Source organism: Neopsephotus bourkii, unplaced genomic scaffold, assembly GCF_033783945.1.
Source record: "Neopsephotus bourkii isolate Nb327-2 ecotype Australia unplaced genomic scaffold, CSIRO-AGI_Nbou_v1 NB_234, whole genome shotgun sequence".
NCBI classification, from domain to species: Eukaryota; Metazoa; Chordata; class Aves; order Psittaciformes; family Psittacidae; genus Neopsephotus; species Neopsephotus bourkii.
The window spans coordinates 5417776-5438997 of record NW_026900744.1 but is presented as its reverse complement, the minus strand read 5'-3'; the positions used below and the strand labels follow the sequence as shown (position 1 = coordinate 5438997).

The window sequence follows — 21222 nt, the reverse complement described above, 5'->3', positions numbered from 1 at the left end:
GTCAACACCTGTAGTGAGTCCCAGCCACAGCAAGCTCACGTGAACAGGAGAAGGGAGTCCCTACAACTCAGCTATGACTGCAGTAGCTACTGGGAGCAGGATGTTTTGGGTGACTTGCATTACAGAATTCCCAACAGCTGGAGCAATAAAGGCTAACAGAAGCCCTATCATACAGGTGTTGGAGTTGCTTTTTCTAATCATGACCAATGGTTATTAAGGGGCTATGACAAGGCATTCCTTATAAATCTGAGACTGCAAACAACATCCCTTTCCTGTTACTGCCACCAATAATGATTTGCAATTTTCACTTTTAGATTTCATACTGGTCAGCAATGCATACATGTGTATGCATTATGCATACATGTGTATTACCATCACACACACATTCTCCAAACACAGGCAATGAAATCCATCACTGAAACACATTTAACTTCCGCTCCCAATATCAGTAAATAAGTGTTCAGAGAGATCTGTCACAAGGATGCTAAGTGATGCACTCTTATTCTCTAGGCACAGTCACGTTAATACTGGACATATGCCAGCACAGTTATTTGAAGAACAGTAAATCAGCACCTGTCTCTCAGTATCAGCTATGAATGAGCTTACACAAATGTGCATGTTTGCCAGCTGGCAAAACACAGAAAATCCCAGAGCTGCCAACCCAGCACATCTCCATCCAAACAGAAAACTAAACAGATCGTTTAACTGTGCTTGAGAAACTATTATGGAAAACAAGAGAAAAAGCACCCAAACATTTCTGTGCCAAGTGAATCTTGCCACTTGCTTTGCCCCTGGGAAACTGCCCCATGATGCTCAGATTGGCACTTTTCTTCCTGAAGAAAATGAAAGGCCCAAAGGACTCCAAAACTACAGCAGTCACTGTTCTGAACATAAAACCCAGCCGTGGGTTATCTCCTATTGCAAGGCCCCACTTGTTAACAGTATCAGAGTGCCTTTCCTCCTGCTGACAGAATTTGTGAGCATTCTCTCTAGTTGTGAGGACAACAAAGCCTTGCTTCAGACACTCAACGTATCAGCTGTTCAACAAGAGTTAAAGAGGTCATGCTCCCAAAGAGATAATAAATGCATTTCAAAATGGACTTTACATTAAGTTACAGTCATTTTTGAGTATTCTTTTAGCATCAAGTTTATTTCAGTGATTTTTGTTCTGGCTTTTTACTAAAGAAACAAATCCTTCACTTCCAGGGTATAATGACAGTTCTGCCATGTTTTCCAAAGACTTCCTTCCTCAGCAGAGAAGCTGGATGACCAAAGCACAGGCAAGAAATGAAGTGTAAGCAAAACTGTCCCGTATTTTAATATGCTTCACTCAGTACAGTTTTAAGCTTGCAGCTGTAGCAATGCCAAGTAGGACTGGAGGAAAAGGATTACAGAAATAGGATTTTGAACATTTTCTTAGAACTCTTCAGCACCACTGCAAAAGGCTTTCATTAGATCTGCTACCTGGTGACAGCTTTTGAGTCCCTCCCAGTGTTTCCTCAGCTGATGTTATAAGGTGATTATAACATGCACATCTTAAAAATTCTAGCCAGAAAATAAATAAACCAAAAATCAGGACTGATTTTGGATAACCCCTGAGAGCTGCCTTGTATTTCAAAGCCTTCTCAATTCTGCTAAAGGTAAGACTAACAGTGCCCTGCAAGTCAGACAGGTAATTCTGAGTTGTAATGATATTCACACAAGTGGGGACGAAGTATTTTGCCCTGGTTGTGCAATCCACAAAGAATAACAACGCAGATGAGGTTTCTAATTTGTCTTAATGATTGTTGAAGTAAGGCCTATTTATTACTACTTCCCCACACAGCCTATGTCCTAGAAAAGCATTCACTAATTAAGTAACAAGGAGTAGGAAGACAGTGACTTGACACCTCAATAACCAAAAAGTCATTAGCAAGAGGAAGACAACTGTCTGGTTTAGTGGTTACCATACAAATCATCTTAGCAAGCTGGTAGAAGGGTTCCAAAAGGCTGATACTTCACACATCAGTGTGAGACAAATCAAACTTACAAGACTTCTAACTTTGACCTGCACCAGCATCCTCAGGATTTATGCCTCATTTCAGTTCCAGAGTGGTGCTTCTTTCTATCCCTGACAAGTATCAGAGTAGAGAGACTGATTAGAAGCATCAGGCTGATATAACTCAAGAGCTTGAAATGAAATTTCTAAGTTATTATAGCCTTCTTGGCCAGTTTATATAAAGCATAGTGACCGTTTTCCCAAACAAACAACTAGCAGCATGTTTCAAAACCAAAATTTAATGTAAGAGACATCAAGCCTCAAATATCTTCCTTCTGTGAGGTGAGTTTCCTTCACTAGTCAAAAGGGAAAGATTTTCAGCTTAAAATTGAACCCTACTGAAAGAAGAAATGAGACCAAAAGGCACATGTGGACAAGATTTGCTGTCTGTATCTCTAACAGGCATCATTATTGCACAGGGAGGGCAGTAACAACTGCCATGCTCTATTCCACTGCAACAGGAAGAGAAACACACCACACATGGGTGAGGGAAGACATGCACTGCTGAAATGGGTGTCATTTCTCACTCACAAGGTGTATGCCCCACAACTACAAGACCAAATACTTGATATGCAGAACCAATATGTAGAATAATGCACTTAAAGATACCCTGCTCATTTTCCACCCTATAAGGACTTCTGCCACTGCATGTCATAAGCAGAGCCTGAAATATCTCATTTTGCCTGATGCAGTAACACCAATCTCAAAGAGAAAACTGAAGCATTTCAGTGTAAAAAAAAAGAAAAAGAAAAAAAAAAGAAAAATTAAAAGTTAAAAAAAATCCAACTGCCTAGACACCATTAGTTTCCAAAATTGGTGGCCTTAAACTATTGGTAGTTTCTCAGTACCCTGCCAAGCTTAATTGAAAACATCCTAAAAAGCCAGGATGGCTACAAATGTCACTGATGAATCAACAGGAGAGAGAGAGAAGATAAGTTCTGGTTGGGGAGGCTGCTCCCACAGCCATTTCATTTTTAAAAGTAAGCACAATTCTTATTACAGCTTCTGCCATTGGGCTTTATTTTGCCTTTTTTCATTACACTGAAGGGTCCCTTCAAACAACTGTTTTCTCATTGTTAACCTGTTTCTGCACTGTAATGACATCATTTTTTACACACAAACACATTAAGACTGAAGTCATTCTCTGAATCACTTTTCTAGTTATTAAACAAACTTCCACTGCTTATTTTTCCTCATGTTGACACCAAGTGTTACAGCTCTCCAGCATTAGAAAAGTCAAATATCTAATACTGAAAGAGTATTTAATACATATATCTAGTTTCCTACAAATACTTCATAGGGTAACACCTTTTAAGCCTATTAGATAGCCCCACATGTATCAAGGATACTGTGTGATCTCACCTCTAATGTTTTACAAAGTGCTTGAGGAACACCAGCTTTTGTTCAGGCCCCTGATCAGGCTGCCTATTCCTGAGGCAGTCAAGAAGGATCCTTTCCTAAAGCAAACCTTACACTACACACATTAGAAAATTACAGAACTCTGAAACAGTGAAGACAAATCGTGAGATAGATTTGAGGTTTCCTGTGAATTTTCACATTATCAACTGAATTCTACTTGAGTGCTGCTTTCAGAATATTTTTAATCTGAATACCACACATTTTTCCTTATGAGTTATGCAGAAGATATTTTTGTTGTACTTCAAATTTCTGAATCAATAGTGTTACTACTTCATTCCTCAAGACAAAATGACAATCATTCCAAATAGAGAAGGTATGACTGAAGCATATATAGATGCTGAAAAGCAAATCTTCCAGATGCTCTCTCACTTCCTTAGTAGATTTTTACCATCCCTTTGCCAAGAGCTCTGCGCTTCTGCCCTCCCAGCTCAACCAGATGGAGGGACTGTTCATGCACGTCATCTTCACAGGAAGCGAGAGCAGCCTAATCTACTGTTCGAGGTTTTTCAGTCCACTGTGGCTTATGGTGCAACCACTCCCCTCTTGCTCAAGAAAACTGACTCTTCTGAGATACCTGGGAGTAATATTCCATCACAGCAGTCTCTACTATCAGCTTTAAAGAGTAAGTTAAGGAGATGTCCATGAAGAACATCTCTGCACTGGGACAAAAGAATGAAGAGCAAAATAACATGAAGTCTTTCCCAACCTTACGCTTTATACATTTGCAGAGTCAAAAACAAAGAAAAACACAAATACGTACAATGTAGTGGGAAGGCCTAAACAGTAAGAAAAATGGCAAAGCTTAACACAAGCAAAGCTTGCAGAAAGCAATTATGCCTAATGGGCAAGATTTCGTTTCAAGGAAATAAGCACAATTATCTCCAGTACATTAATGACAATAGGAAAACTCTTGTTACTGCATTGTAAGTCTGGAGACATGATAAAAGTTCACACACACACTGGAACCAAGCTATGGTTGCAGCAACACTAAATCTCATATACAACAGCTATCAGAGAAAAACACCTAAACACAATTAGTCTTCCTGTCTTCCTTAACTTAAACATACAAGCATTCTGCCCAATTAAGTGATTTTATGGAAATACTACTGTCACCTTGAAGAACGTAATGTTGGCCTAAAGTCTGGTGACAAAGTAATGAAGCTGATCAAAAGCTAAAGCCAGAGTTGTACTGAGAGACAAATTCATCTCTTAGTTTCATATTAACAAAGAAACAAACACTGAAAACAGGAAAAAGTTCATGTTGAGAGTTCTGAAATAATAATTGAAAGGGTATATTAAGAAAATTTTGTCTCTAGTTGGAATGCTCAGGATCTCCTTGATTTATGCTGACATTTAATCCATTCTTCCTTAAAAGAATTCAGGGAGGGAAAGTATTGGTTTGACAGTTCTGAAGACTGACATCCCATTTATGCAGGAAACAGGTGGACACTGAGGAAACGAGAACTTGCTTGCAGAGTCCTGGAGGTGTGCTGGGGCCAGTTTTATTCTTGGCCATCCTGCAAAGACTAGTGATAATGCACAGACTCATATTTAGATTTAAAACACATAGACAGGTCAAATATTGCAGTGCCTGTTTATCTGTCAAAAGCCAAGTTAATAAAGATTCCAGTCCTGGCAAGTGCTGCCTTGAACTCTGTGAGCCACTGGTTTCCAACACCTTCTCCAGTCAGATTTTGTTGAGCAGGGGAAGCAGCTCCCTTGCCTTGAATTCAAATTCTCTTACCCCTTTTTCTGCACCTTTTCCATGTCCTTTTTACAGTCATCCTCTCCTTTTAACCTGAACTGGCATTCCTTTCTTTGCAAGCTCACTTATAAAATTACTCAAATATCTTCTTCCAAGAACAAAATATCTGTGAATGTGTGGAAGGAGGGAAGGCCTCCGATGACACGATATATCACTAAATGCCACAGGAAAACTGAACCCACTGTCAGTAATGATTTGCAACAGTAGAGTCAATAAGCAAATAGACAGAACCAGCTGTAGAAACATCTCAGACTGGGAAGCTCTAGCTACAAAAGGATAATTTAAAAAATAATAAAATATAATCTGAATACACCAAAGGAGGTTGTAGAATCTCCTATAATGGAAGTTTAAAAGACAGGCTGAAAATAGCCTCCAAGAAGAAATCACACACACTTAAGCCTGGCTCAGCTAAGGATACTGGAGTAGTTTTTATAACATCCCTTCCTAGCTTTACATTAATTTTAAATTACATATTTAATTGTGCAGATGTTTTATAATAGCTATATACATACATGAACACAGACATCTATCAGACATCTGACTTCATGCCACAACCCACTGTAAGCAGATTAAAGACTGGCTAATGATAGCTCAAGATACAGTTGTACCAGAGGAACTGAGGGCTCCTGTTAATATTCTGCATCCACTTCCAGCTCACCGATGGAAGTTGCCACTCAGAAAATTCTGAAACTTCTAAGTTTGTAACATTACTCCATGTTACTTCACTAAGTAGTGAAGGCCACTTTATATCTTAGGTCCATCTGAGCAAAAATTAACATAGCCAAATTAAAAACTTCTTTATAAATAAGGACTGAAGGCTATAGGAGATCCACACCCATTAAACGTAAGGTACTAATGTGCTATGATAACAAGTGGGATGTGTTAAGAGTGTGACACAAAGCAAAAGGAGAGGTTTTTACATGTCACTATAAGAAGAAAACTAGGGCATTCCAAGTTAGAATGCCCACTTTAAAAAGAGAAAGATGTTGGAGATGATGTTGGGAAGACTTAAACATATATTGCAAGAACTAGGTCATTCTCAGAGTGGGGGTGGGACAGGAAAGAGACAGAAATCGGGACTATTTAACACACCAAAAGGGTCAAAACCTAACTTGATAATATACATCAAGTTTTATAAGGAGGAAAGAGTCATTAAAAAGATGCTGCCCCAGCCAAAACAATCCAGAGAACAACTGAGCAGACCAGCAGGTCCTTCAGGTTAAGTACAAATGTACAACACTGAGATCACACACCAAGCACTGGAATCCATGACACTATCTTTGAGGTCTTCAGAACTGAATTAAAACCTGTTGTTAAAGGGTGGGTGAGAGGTATATTTGTGTTGTACGTGGTGGCAATGCATGCTGTAGACAAAATACTAGTTACTAGTAAAATATAATGACCTTTGAATATGTACCAGGGTCTGTGCAGATGACTCAACAACTCTTCCAAGCATTAACTGTTCAAGAAGTCCATAATACCTTTATTTTTAAACATACAGTTTATTCATGAGACATAAGGGGCAAAGTATAACATGAAAACAGATATTCATGCCAACAAACAGATACTTTGGGGGGGGGGGGGAGGGGGTTCAAGTGACCTGTCTATTGTCATAACTTTTGTGTCTGAAATCCTATGAGTTAGTCCCTCACTCTTGTACAGTTCTTACTCTACACTGTTTATTCTAGTTAGCAAGTTCTGGCAAACCTAGGTCAGAGGCCAAAAGAAAAAGGTGACATCTAGCATCTCTGCACTGGACTCATCAAGGTCTGCAAAATTACAGACAGAGAGCCAGCTGTTAATCAAGCAGAGTGGTAATAAAGTCAAAAAGTACAGGAAAAGAAAAGCTCTCAATGAGTCACTTTGGGAAAGGCAGATCAGCACTATCTGTCAGATCTACAAGCCAGATGTTTCAGAGATCAAGCCCACCAGCATGACAATGTGCCTGAGAGACACAGTGTCATACATGACACAAACCATAAATTACAGTAGACTGTGTATGTCAGAGGTACAGAACTACCGGTTTTATCCTAAGTACAAGTATTTAATAAGAAAGAATTACATGTGTGCTCTTCACTCTGCCCCTAAGCACCACTCCACATCAGCCCTGTTTCTCATTTCACATTAGACAGCATGATGCTGCTTATCTTTAAGACACCTTGAAGACGTGAAATAAATACGAGAAACAGGATCATAGCCCCAGGCACAGGGTATGTATTCAGACAGGCCACATTCCCTGATCAGCCAGCACTTTTGAAATTCGGAGCACATGAATTTGACCACACAAAATAAAAGACTAAAAACTAACTGACTGAGTACCATCATTCCAGGCCTGACCACATAAGCACGTACAGAGTGAATATCCTGAGGATACTGTATCTTTGCAACCACCACTCCACTTTGTATTCAGACTTATCCTTGCAGCTGGGTAGCGCTAGTTTTGTTGTTTGTGAAGTCCATACATCAAAAAGTACACTGACATATTTCCAGCATTTGCTTCTCAAGGGTATCCATGTGATATCAGCCCACCGTATCTTGTTTTTCAGATGGCTTTGATTCATCTTACAAGACATCTTCATAAATAAGCCTGACAAATGTAATCTAGAAGGAGCTACCATAGTTCAGTAGTTCCATAATCAAAAGAGTAACTAGTGGTTCACAGGTAAACCGGTGAGATTATCAAGCAGGACTCTGGAGGAATCTACCTGACATCAAACCAGGGAGTAAAGGAGGGACAAGAACTTCTGAGATAGGACTAGAATTCAAAGATTTTGAACTTCTTGAAGGGGGCAATACACACACACACACGCGAGAAAAGCGGCATTATTCAACCTATTAGGGATTACTAGGTAAAATCTGCTGTGAAAACAGGAAAACTGTGTAGCCAGAAATCTTATAGAAAGGATCTCAAGTTACAGGGGACCATAAATTAAGTGCTTAGCTTTCAGGGCTGTCAGTAAGCTGTAATGTTGGAATGAGACTGCCGACTTCCATCTCAACATTTTCTTTGGAGGCACCCATGCTCAGCTGCTTAGCATTTCAGCTGTAAAAGATAGTGTATTTTGCATTAGGCCTCATACATCTTATATTCATAGGCTCATCTTTGCCCATCCACCATAAACAAACTATTTCACTAACCAATTGTTTTTTAAGGCATTACACATCTTTCTCACTGCTCACATGAATAACCTTCCCAGGTGTATGTTTGAGATACAAACCATACTGACACACTGCTTAGAGTATTTTAAAAAATGGAATTTTTTTTCCCATGATGACTGATTCTGAATAATAGATCTCTTGACTCATTCAAGGTTAAAAGCACAGTTAGAGGTGGTCAAGACTGTGGCCTTGTTGACCTGAATTCTGTCTTCAAATCTGTTCTCTGCCTGTCCCAAAGATAACCTCTGTAAGGCTACACTAGCTTTAGGTAGTTTAGTTTTGTCAGAGCATATTGCCTGACAAACAGAAATTATTCTTCTCTGCTACACATAATTCAACTCTCTAGCTACTGGGGATGGGGAAGCTTTCAACAGTTAATCTCCCACATCATTGTAACAGCAGTGATGTATATATTAATGATCATATGTGTTATGAGAGACACATCTAAGCTGTAATGTATCCCTATTCCCAAGTTAAGAGAATCAAATTCTACCCACTGTACTAGACTGTATTTAAAAAGGAGTTTCCACAGAAAGGATGGAGGGGAAGAAATCACTGAAAACAATTGCCTGTTACATAGCAAAACAAAAATCCCAAACCCTCAAAACAGACCAAGCATTCTTGCTAAATCCCTTGAGTAAACCCAATGTATGATACTCTGAAACAATAGACAAATACATGATTGAAAAAGCTCTGGTGACATGGGGATTTTTTTTAAGACACCTTTGTTAATTTAAAGGGAAGCCTTTATTGCTTTTGTAGAGTTACTTATGCAGCAAGTCTAAAATTATTCTGGATTTTTTCCCAAGTTCAATCATTTAGCTGGGAGCTCACAGATCAAACTGAACTTTAACTGTGTCAGACCATGAGGCTCTCCTTCCTGGAAGCACATCAAGGTTTTTGCATGAAATCTGATCATCAGCACAGTAGGATTAATGACAGAGGTGGTCAGGCTGATAAACTAGCAGAACAGAAACCTGATTAAATGAGTATGGAACTGCACCTAAGATAAGGTCGTAATGCATTCTCGACCCTTTGCACCAAAGCTGAAGCCAGACCTTGTTTGAAACTGATGTGAAAGAAAAGGTTTTATCACTCATTGTCTCCCTGCAGGAGGTCTGTGGTTGTTGCTGGGAAAACAAGACACTAGATACTCAGACTACCACCATCTCTTAAGAGTAATGCCACTGACTGAGACTGACACCACGTGATGTCTAGTTTAGCTGACTGAATGAGGGAATAGCAGGGGAAGGTCTTTAAAGAGTACATATGCACAAGAAGATAAACTGGGCATCAGGGATCCCTCTCAATGTAAGGTCTCAAACAGCTGTTTACTACTGTATGCCACTACCTGACAAAACCAAGTCCTCTCTTAAAGCAAGATATTCTTAAAGATCAATCACTATGAATGTGGGAAATTTACCTTTACTTTTAGCCACTTTTCCCCCTCATCTATTTTTGTTTCATAGCAACCACTAATACCATACTTTTCTGCCATATACGCAAGCACCTTGTCTCAGAGCACTTCTCCATGATACTACTCACCAGTCCATGGTAGATTATTACAGTTAATTCACCTACTGTCTGCTCACAAAGTACATAGCTACTCAACTACAAAACTTTTTGAAGTCCCAACATAAATATGATTGTCAATACCACTATATGGTAAATTCATAACCTAAACACTGCAAAATACAGGTATTAAAGAGGGTTAAATCCCAAATTTACAGAATAGGGGAAGACACAAAGTCTAATCTGCAACACTGATAGAAAACTGAGACAAAACTACTCCAAAAGATGAATTATAAAATTCACACAAACAAACCAAAGTCTGTTACTCCCCAGTTACTTAAAGATTACCTAATTCTATTTGTACCTTTATACACTTCACAGCAGCTTCACCATAAAAGCTGTAAAGATGAGTTCCAGTCACACACAGAACTTAAAATATCAGCTCACTTCATATTAAGAAATGTCTAGATACAAAATCAGTTGCTAGAAAATGCATTACAGAAAGTTTTCCAAGCAGGTAAATAAGAAAAAATGTTATACATATGAAGATATAAATTACTTTAATGAATATTAAAGCAACATAAAATTAACTCTCATTTTCTAATTCATGTATCTATTCACAGCAATAAAGCTGAATAAGAGGTCTCTTTTGTTTAACTTCTTAAAGACCACATGAGGTGCATGGAATGGGCATAATATATTGTGAGATAAAGTTTTCTGGCATTTCACTAAAATGGAAACTATTTGGAAGGTGACTCTGTTTAAAGTCAGGAACTAGAACAAGAAAAAAATTCCTTCTGCAGTGCCTGAAAGCCAACTCAATGTCCTATTACTCTACAACAAAGCTTACAAGAACAGTCAAAACAATAGAAATAGCAGCAGCACTACAAAACTGGGGTTACCTGTATGGTTTCACAGAGATCTTACCCACTTCCCAGATTTGTAGCAGCAAGTCACTGACAACATCAGATTTTCTCATTCAGACCACTTACTTCAAACCGATCTCTGACTGAGTTAGAAGCATGGAATAACAAGTACCAAAGGAAATAGAAGAGCAGCTAACTGCATAGTAATTTCAGTGCAATCATTTTTTGTTTGTTTCAATTTTGGTGTAGATCTCCTAACACATGTACTAGTGTTGGGAGGCAAAGACTACCAAAAGTATGAATGCAATCCCACAAAACTAATTAACTAAATTAAAGACATTCATACTTATGTATGAGAGAACCAACAGCCATTGGTGTTTAATACACTACATGATGGCAAAAATACACAGCAGAGTCCAAAAGATGAATCAATTTTTTCAGCTTTTACTGTTTCTCACAAAGAGCCCCTACAACTCTGCAAATAAATTACAAGTGATAAAAAACAGAAAAACAGCTGGGAGAGTGACAGAGAAAATATCTGAGGCCTGCAAGGTCTTCATCACTCATCCCCAGTAAAGCAAATACAGTTGTCTTCCATTAAAAGAACTTCACTGATACTCTCAGACACTCTCAGCACCAAACACTGAGCAACATCAAGAGGAAAGAACTAAACACACACCTTGAACACCTCAGAGAAGAAACCAGAGCCAATTTTCTCACATGTGAAGTCATCAAGACGAGTAAGTCTGGAAAAGGCACTTATCAGGGCTCTGTATGAAGAGGTACAAACTCTTCCTATCTGGGATGCAGTCCCTTCTCCTCCAGTGCCACCATCCAAGTCTTCAGCGCGCTCCAGGCGTGGTGGAAATCCTGCTATTGAATTCCGCTTACTTCGGTCCATTTTGAAAACAAGGTTTTATTTTGCTAAGGGAGGTCTTCTCACATCTTAGGTAATTTGCTGTCTCCTCTACTCTTGTTGGATCCTAAAATACAGGAAATTGAGATCACCATTATTGTAAACATATCTAGTAAGTTTGATAGGAAACCACACCACCACAACCAATCACAAAGCATCATCAGTAAAGACAGACAATTACATTTTCATTTATATTCACAGAAATACCCTATGCTCTACCTATTACAAGATGAATAGGTCTGGAATTCACAATTTCACTGGTAATAAACAACTTTCATTCCTTCCCCCTGCCCATTTCTTTTTTAATTAAGTTCTGGTTGCTAAAGCAAGTAACTAAGCAGAAGGAAACCCACAAAATGTAATGTTCTATTTACTTCAGTAGCAGCTCGTGACCAACCAACCGCTATTCCAAGAAAGCATTTCACACTGGGTTCAAACTTAAACAGGGGAAGTTCAGGTTAGATATAAGGAAGAAGTTCTTTACTGTGAGGGTGGTGAGGCACTGAAACGGGTTGCCCAAGGAAGCCCTGGCAGTGTTCAAGGCCAGGTTGGATGGAGTCTTCAGTGACATGGTTTAGTGCAAGGTGTCCCTGCCCATGGCAGGAGGGTTTGAAGCAGGTGATTTTAAGGTCCTTTCCAACCCTAACTATTCTATTATTTTATGACTAGGGACTGCACAAGTGATTCCTAACTATACAAAAAAATAGATCAACTTTCAGTTAATATAAGGAAAATTATTAGCTATTAATAACAGTAGGCTGGTGCACTAAAAACTTTGTTTTTAAAGCTTTCACCTATAAGTGTTCCAAGATCAGTTTCTTAACTGGTACAGACATAAGTTTATATCCACTAAAGATCTAGCCCTCATATTTATAAAAACATCAACAATCTTGGTACAAACCTGAAGTATTCTTGTAAGAAACTACCAGAACTATTGTCCCCACAAACACACATTTTAAAGCTATATTCATTTCAGTTCAACTCAATACACAGGAAACAAGCCACATTTGCCAAGCAGGAGAAAAGAGAAGAAAAAGGAAGGAAAGAAAAAGAAAAACCCCAAATAAAAAGCCCACCCCAACAAGTAAGGAAATTTTTTTGTTTTCATTTTAAGAGGTTGATGAAGTACTCTGTACGACTCTGGAGCCCATCCCATTCAGCCTGGACTGTCAAACTTCACAGGTAGCCTACTTTCATTACTGTTATTAGTACTATTATTATTTTTAACTTTATACTTAGGAGGTTATTTATCTTTTCCACACTTAGTTGTTCATTTACAGCAATCTGGTGAGCCTCTTCTAAAACCTAAGCAAAGTGAGCAGTCACAAAGAAACCAGATTTCTCTATCCCCTCCCTAACTCTGAGGGTGAATGAAAAACTGGAGGGAGGGGAAGGAAACCATAAAATCTAGAATAAAAATGGTGGACAAAATAATCACAAAGCAGGGAGCAGGGGATTCTACTTCTGTTTACACAGATGTACAGAACCTGAACAATACACTAAATTTGAAGAGCATTTCAAAACCAGTAGCACAGCAGCTGTGCTCTGAATATACAACAGCAGTGCTATACCCACGTGTTGTATGCTGTGTATCTTTCAGAGATGCTCTGTGCCAACACATGAGAACAACACTTAGTCCTTCCCTGCCTTCAGAAGTAAGATCTGGTGAACTGCATGGAACTTGAGCTTGTCCTCTCCGAGAAAAAAACCACCATCACCACTAAAAAACTCCATATTTTTCAAGGGTGTTTATTTCAAACATCTTAACACTTACCTCTCTAAAAAGGAGTCTGTGGGTATAAGAGATACTTACCAGGACCTGATTAAGAAAATTTAATCTCTCTCAAACCCCACATCATGGTATTCCTACAGATTTTTATGTGCAGCCTCCCACATGCGTGAGCTTACTGCACGTTTCAGATGATAGTACTACACAGCCTAATGTTATGGTGTGGCCGACTGCCACACAGATCATCAGGAACCAATTTCTGACCTCATATTCTTACCCCATGAGCCTTGAGGGTCTGGAAATGGTACAGAAGCACCATGGGAAGATAAAGCCTGTTATATATCCCCAGATGAGAAAAATAGCTCAGAGAACCTCCTCAGCTGCAGAGAAGACGCCCAGGAATTTCCAAGGCACACTTAAATAATTCCTTTTGATCTGAAAGGACCAAACTATAATTTGGTTACTTTTCAAGGAGATAAAGAAAGAACTGCCTATGGAAGGAGGACTGATGGGAAACCTTGGTGTTAATAATTCATTTTCTGGAACAGGAGATGGAAGTATCTTCAGAGACTGACCGGAAAAACTGCTGTAATTGAAGAAACAGGTTTTTAGAACTTATTTGCACCAGAGTACCCCCATGTGCTAGACACTTCCCAAGGAAGGGAGCAAGCACTTGCCCCAGAAATCCACAGTCTGACATTCCAGTAACACAGTAATGCCATATGACGTGGCCCCTGGAGCTTTCAGACACCCCCGCTAAACCCAGTAAAACACATCCACACTGCAGCCCAGCAAACTGAACCAACTTGTAAATCAGGACTAAGTTCAAGCAAGAGATATGCAAAAACAAAATAGGGAAGACTGCTGTTGCCTTAACCAGAGGAAGATATCAAGTTCGGTAAGCTATCTTAAATGGGAGGCAAAGCCTAGGTCTGTCTTAAGCATCCAGACACCATTAACAAAAGATCAGCTCTCAACATAGTGTCTCAATCTATCTAACAACAACAAAAAAAATCCCTCTCACACATACACATCCTTTTGATTGAAATCACATGGTGAACTTTGCAAAACTCTGCAGAAATCCCACAATGAAAGAAGAAATTCAAAGTACTTCACACAACATAAACCCCAAAAGGTTTTGCCATCTGGATTCCCAAGTAACCCATTCCTTCATTTTTGCCTGCTAGTTTGCCTTCTTTCCAGACAGCTACAAAAAATCGTTGGAAATTACTAGGATGGAGCTCCATTTGTCTAGTATTCTGCCCAGGATTGCATACACAGAATGAGAGGAAGAATGTAAGTGGGCACCATTCCAAGTGGGCTTCTGTCATTCTGGCCAATTAAACTAATGGTCATATTCTCCATGAAATCAAGCAAGGTTTAATCGACTTTCAAGTCAGTCTGAGGTACTTTAATTTACTACCTTGTATGGTTAATTAAAGTGCCCTGAACAGGATCCAAGACTATCCTGCAAATCCTGTAACCAACTAAGAGGTTGTTGGATGGGTTTTCTTCAGCTTCAAAATTCTACAGCTGTGCTCAACGGCCAGGTAAAAAAAAAAAAGACACCGAACACTTAAAAAAAACACCTCCCAATAAATTCTCAGCTTTCAGAACAATTTTTCTGACATCTTTATACAAGAAAAATGCTCCCCACTCTGCCAAGACAGAAATAACTTAGAAATAGACCTCTTAAAATGCATACCTGCCCTACTCATCCATTTATTACATTACTGAAAAGCACAACTGCAGCCTATTTCATATCCTACCACATTTTCATTTATTGGTAAATTAAATTGAAGAAAAATAATCCATGTTAGCATTATATGAAGATCAGTTTCTCCACTAAAAGAAAGCCTTGACTTTTTAATCATAGAAAGTACTATAAATACAAATACTGTCAGCATTTCTTTGGCTATGTAGAGGCTTGGTTTTCAAAACCAATGCATAAGACTTCATTTGAAGACGGAAACCCCACAATAGCACATCAAGTTATAACCCTCACTAACGATGTAAAACTGACAGGTGACACATACTAGCCAGTACCTAACATTCTCTATTTCACAGGCATAAAAAGGGACAAGACTTCTCAACTTTAGCAGCATCCCTTTATACCTCAGGGCATAAAACACGGTATCTTTCCAAAATAAACATTTCAATTCATTACTAAGACGTTTTCTGTCCCCAGTATCTTTATAAATATATGCATATTTGCACTCAAATGTCAAGCTCACAATTTCCTAAAAGATGGCCTTAACAACAACAACCATTTTTAGACAGAAGACTGTCGCTAGGCATTCAGCCTGGAAAGCCATAAATCTGGTGGATGCATGGTATTAATTTGAAAAGGTTTTCTGAAGAACAAGATGCCAAAGCTTTGACATAAGTAATTTGCCAAGAGTTAACTATTTAAGCTCACAGTCTGATGTAGCTTCAAAACCCAACACTACAGAAACATGAAGGAATTACACGGGCAAGTGCCACTCAACAACATAACAACTTGGGGGGTGAGGGAGAAAAATTCACTGTAGTAATGTGCAGATTTCAGAAAAGCTTCAAGGGAATGTAAAGAACAAAATCTTCCAAAGACTGAATTGACTTTGAAGTCACTTGCCTGCAGGAAAAAGAAAAAAAAAACGGGAATGAAACACGAGAACTCAAACTAAACAGGTAACGAGGACCAGGCATTCCACAAGTTTATTCTCATCTGCTGTCATCCCCTTTCCTAACAGAGGGAAGTTCCTTGGTTTGTCCATAATTTGACTTTGGGAGAAAGATAGCACCAAATATTTACAGACAAGGTAGCTATAAGTACCAGAGCTTGCACTGTGTTTGGCCGAGCTCATCCTGAAGCTGAAGTTTTTTTTGACTGCTTTTACAGGACAAGTCTCAAGTGCAGTTTATAGCCTCAATTACCACACTGTGCTTGAATGTGAAAATCCCAACATTTTCTATTTTCATTTAGGTAACATTTTGCTTTAATTTCATCTCCCCTGTAGGAGATAATTCCTAGCTCTAGCCAGTACTGTCAGAGCACAGGCTTCCCACAACTAGGGCTGACATTCCCCAGAAAAGACCTGCATTAACCCTACTACACCACTCCAGAAACTAGAAGTCTGCTGAACTGCACTGTGGTTTTATAAAGCAAACAAACCTCCAGGAGAGGCTAAGCTGAAACAAACAGTTCATTTATTTTGTGACTGTAGCCAAGTTCAAAACCAGTATGAGAGACTAGCTATTAACTTATTGTAGAGCTCAGGATTCAGGGCCAAGGTTGTAGGTTTAAAAACATTTGCATTAAGCATAGGCATAAATTCTGGCATGCATTTAGAAAGCAAATACAACTGGGGGAGCTAAGAGGGGAGGAATATTAAAAACCCACAAACAAACCCACTTGACCCTTATGCCCACAGTATAATTGCCAACAGTTGCCAGGGTCCAATTATAACACGAAACTACACCTCCACAGAAGACCTTGCAAAAATCCATTCCTCTCCTGGCCTGGTTTTAGTCACTCCAAGCCACAGTGCAGACAGACTCCAGCCTAGTTATAGAGCATCACTAGAGTTAAATAATCACTCAAGGAGATCATGTACAATACACAGCTGCTGCTTCAAATGGATAATTTAAATATATTATGTTTGCCTAACAAAACAGAGCTCAGTAAAGACACTGAGAAGCAGCTTATGCCTTCCAGGTGTCAGCAGGCTGACGTTTGCTTAGCTCTTGAAAAAAACAAGGGGAATGAAAGCCTTCCAGTACCACCAGGCATTGTAACATCTCAATAATCAAGGGATTTCCCCCTCAGCCTCTCTGCCAGGTTTATGACTTAGGGCTGACAGCTCTATTAGCAGGACAGGCTTCACAAGAGACGGGAAACAACTTTCAGTTGTTTTGATGCAGCCAGTGAGACAATCCAGCACAGCACAGGCAAGAAAAGAGAACCAGAACACTTGTAAGAGGCATGAAGCCAACAGGCTGCATTTCGTATCTGACTGACCTCTCTTGGACACAATCTTATACACCATCACACAAGGCAGTCAATATCAGTGTTTTCCAGCTAAAAGTATCATCTCCACAAATATTTAAAGCACATTCTGTAACCTACCCTTAAAATACAGCTGAAACACCACTCCACGCTACTGGCTTAGCATTACAGTGAAACACCAGGTTTAATTCAGGTACTGGCTGCACATACCAAACAGTAACACAGTCTTGACTTGATAACTTTTGAAGTGAGCACAGGGCTTCCCAAATCTGTTGTTGTTGTTAAGGTAGTGGGGGCATTGAAGTCTGCCGGTATTTATGTATCAATCTGAAACACCCTGGGTAACAAGGGGAAACACAAAACTCAGAGTTTGTGTACGAAGTAAGCCTTCAAAAGTACATCTCAACTACATTCCTGGTTGCAAGAGCTATTGCAGTTCCCAGCGCAGGCAATGGGATGGATAATCATACCAAAAGGTAGCTTAGCCACTACCAGAAATGTGCTCAACTTAAGAAAAAGTGACAGGACCGTATGAAAAGCAGCTTACTATCTAAGTCAAAAAGAGGACTGGGTTAACAGACAACAGATGGAGCCAGGGTGATAGAGCTGCCAATTATTAGATGTACTTATCGATAAATACACAACTTCAAGAGAAGACATGAGGGAATAAGCAGGAAAAGGGTTTTAAAAAGAAAAACTATGAACATTTTCCCTTTTAGAGCTTGCCTAGAAGAGCACTTACTGTTGTGCCAGGCTGCAAGATACCATGCTGCAAGGATACAATAAAAAGCTTTGCCATTGTGCAAATGCATGGCTCTCTGCTACAGGAAGAATACAGAAAGGGAACCTATGATGCAAGTGAACCACAGGCTTCATTCTTTTCTGCAGCAAACACTGAGCAAAAGTCCCCTCCTTTAACCCTGCATTTCTTTCATGAATCTGTGAAATCATTTGCATAGAAAATTCTAATAGCAGAAGCAAGCGTATAGAGTTGGTGGGTACAATGTGGTTATAGGAGGCCTATACGACCACAACACCACATCTGGACCAACTTTCTCCTTCCACAGTCACAAAAATATCATAGAATCATAGAACAGTTAAGGTTGGAAAGGACCTTAAGATCATCCAGTTCCAACCCCCCTGCCATGACTAGACCGTATCGCCCAAGGCTCTGTCCAGCCTGGCCTTGAACACTGCCAGGGATGGAGCATTTACCACTTCTCTGGACAGCCTATTCCAGTGCATCACAACACCCTAAAATATTAAGCACTGAAGTGAGGATTGCTCTATCCCTATCTCCCATTGCCAGCTGTTCACCCTAATGAAACAGCACAATTCTAAGCAAAAAACACAGGAGAGAGCACACACATACCACCAGGTACAGTGAACACACCCCTCTGCCTTCAGTTCAAGCTATTTGTGTTCTACCTGCAAGTTTTACAGGAAAAGAAACCAAAATGCACAATGGAATCACACAGCTATACAGTATACTTCTGCAAGAGTCAGAAAATGACATTTTTATTGGCCTATCAGGATATGGTATGCAACAATAATTTCCAAAGATGATGACTAAATGGAAAGGTTTATAACTAGTCCACTGGGCATAGAGGTTCTTATAAAAAAAAAATATCTTATCTTAGGTTGTAAATTCCACTGCCTAATTAAGTCCATGGAACTGTAAAAGCCTGTTGATTCTGCAGACAATAAAACAGGCTAGAACTCTGATCTCTGCTGAAAAATATATCATTTCAGTTGAAGCAGAAAGGCTTCTCACAAATTAGGCTAAATATCAGCTGCAAGACTGTTTTAGGGGAACAAACAGAAACGTGTAAACTTACATGAAATTAGTACTCTTGAAATTTCAGCTTTCAACTATCAAAGTACCACCTATCAGAATACCTAAGTAGAAAGTCCTCCGTACTTAAAAGCACTTGCCACCCTCAAAAGTAATACAACATGAAAAGTGATCATCTGCATTTATACAGCACCTTTCATCTGAAGGCCATCAAAGCAAACATATACACACATACACCTGAACAGTCGAGCCTGTCATTAAGTCCTGATTCACGTACTCTTACAGGGCAGCGCTTGAAACAGCAAAACGCGAGCCAAGCTTTCACACCTCTTGGCAAAATGACCATCTCCTGCGGCTGGGCAAAGCTCCGGCCGTGCTCGGGCAGACCCTTGCTCCCGGATCAGGGCACGGGTCGCTACCGCCGGCAACTCAGGAGTCTCACTGAGCCTGACCCGCTCCCCCTCACCCTGTGGGGGAACGCGGCCGCCCCACGCACTTGCCCATCGCAACGCATCTCTCCCCTCACCACACCCCCCGGGGCAAGGGGCTGCGGGACTCCGCCGGCTGCTCCGGACCCTCCGCTGGAAGCTGCCGTTCCCCGGAGCGGACCCTCACCTCCGCCGCGGGTGTCCCCAGCCCGTGAGGTCCTTCCCCTCAGCGGGGACCCTGGCGGAACGAGGACGAGGACACAGACACGGACAGACAGACAGACACACACTCGCCGCGCGCTACCACAGCCGCCGCGCGCCGACCGTTACCTGAGCAGCGGCGCCAGCACGGCCTGCGGGCGACGCGGGCTCTCATGGCCCAAGCCGCGGCCAACTCCCGACCCTTCAACAACCCGGCGAGGGTCTACCGCGCCGCTGCGGCAAGCGCGGGGGCCCCATGTGAGGAGAGAGCCCAGCTGCGGCAACCGGGACCGTGATCGCCGCGGCTCCTCCCCCTCCCACGGCCGCAGCCCCCGCCTCCCGCCTCCCCCCCCCCGGAGCACCACCGCCGAACCGCCCACAGCACCGGGAGGCACCCGCCCGGGAGCCGCCCCTCCCTAGCAGCCAATCGGCGCCCAGAGAAGCTGGATGGACGGTGTTGCTCGGCCAATGGAGGAAGGGAAAGTAGGAGGAGGGACTCACTGGTAGTCCAATATGAATATCCTTTTCTAATTGGTCACAGCTACTTGATAGGCAGGCAGTTTGACCAATCAAACGAGAAATAACAACTCCCGAGAGAAGGCAGGGAGCCAGTGGCAGGAAAGAGAGGGGGGCGTTGCTAGGGGCGCCTCGGTTTCACTGGCCAGCTTTCGAGGGCGGGTTATAAATAAGACAGTTAGCCAATAGGAGTGCGGAGCGCCAGTGACGGACGGCAGGAAGAGCCAATCACCGTATGTTTATAGGCAGCGGTGGGCTCGAAGCTGTCAGCGGGACGGGTACCCCAACGGGCGCCCGGAGCCCCAACAGGCCACGCGCGTGTGCCATGGCGGCGGCTGGCCTGGGCGCTAAGGAGAGCCGGCGGCGGAGCGGCTTAGACCCGGGCACCCCTCGTCCGGCACCCGACAGTCACACACACATAGTGACCGTAATTGGGCTCCGTGACGGCATCCCTGATGTTATTACCCCTAACTACCTGCCTCCGACTATATTTCCCACAGGATCCATCCCTTGTTCCGGGCTCTTCCTCCCTTCAGGTCCAGCACCGGAACTTTTCCCTTTTTTTCCAGCTGCCCGCAGCCCAGCCGTGATGTCAGTCAGGGCACAGAGCATCCTGTTCAGCCCCGCGAGTCCCTGCCTGTGGCCTGCTTAATGCATCTCAAATATTCGGAGGTTTAGGCTGCCAAGCTGTAACAAGTCTGTGATTTTTCACAGACAAACTGTTATTCATCAAATTAGAACTTATCCACATGCAGGCAGCCTGTAACAGGTACAGAAAACGATACCTTTCTTCCTAGCAGGATGCACTGCCAAACTTCAAGTATCCATTCCAACACGTGGCAGGACTAGAACATCTCATTAAGTGGTTCTGAGAGGGGATTGGTTTTGTT

The 21222-nt window shown here is 41.2% G+C and overlaps 2 protein-coding genes across 6 annotated transcripts in view; one reads left to right on the top strand and one right to left on the bottom strand.

Annotated features, from left to right (window-relative positions):
• AKR1A1 (aldo-keto reductase family 1 member A1) overlaps positions 1 to 21222 on the top strand; it is a 455840-nt gene that overhangs the window by 351412 nt on the left and 83206 nt on the right. The gene's annotated exons all lie outside the window — the stretch shown is intronic.
• Positions 1 to 21222, bottom strand: part of TESK2 (testis associated actin remodelling kinase 2) — a 119879-nt gene that overhangs the window by 62793 nt on the left and 35864 nt on the right. For 3 of the 5 annotated variants that reach the window (XM_061344932.1, XM_061344933.1, XM_061344931.1), the window contains exon 3: positions 11439 to 11742. In XM_061344932.1, the coding sequence (XP_061200916.1) occupies positions 11439 to 11660 (222 nt within the window). In that variant the 5' untranslated portion in view covers positions 11661 to 11742. Of the gene's footprint in view, positions 1 to 11438; positions 11743 to 19945; positions 20155 to 21222 lie in introns of those variants that run through there. The other 2 variants (XM_061344930.1, XM_061344934.1) reach the window with 2 other exon arrangements.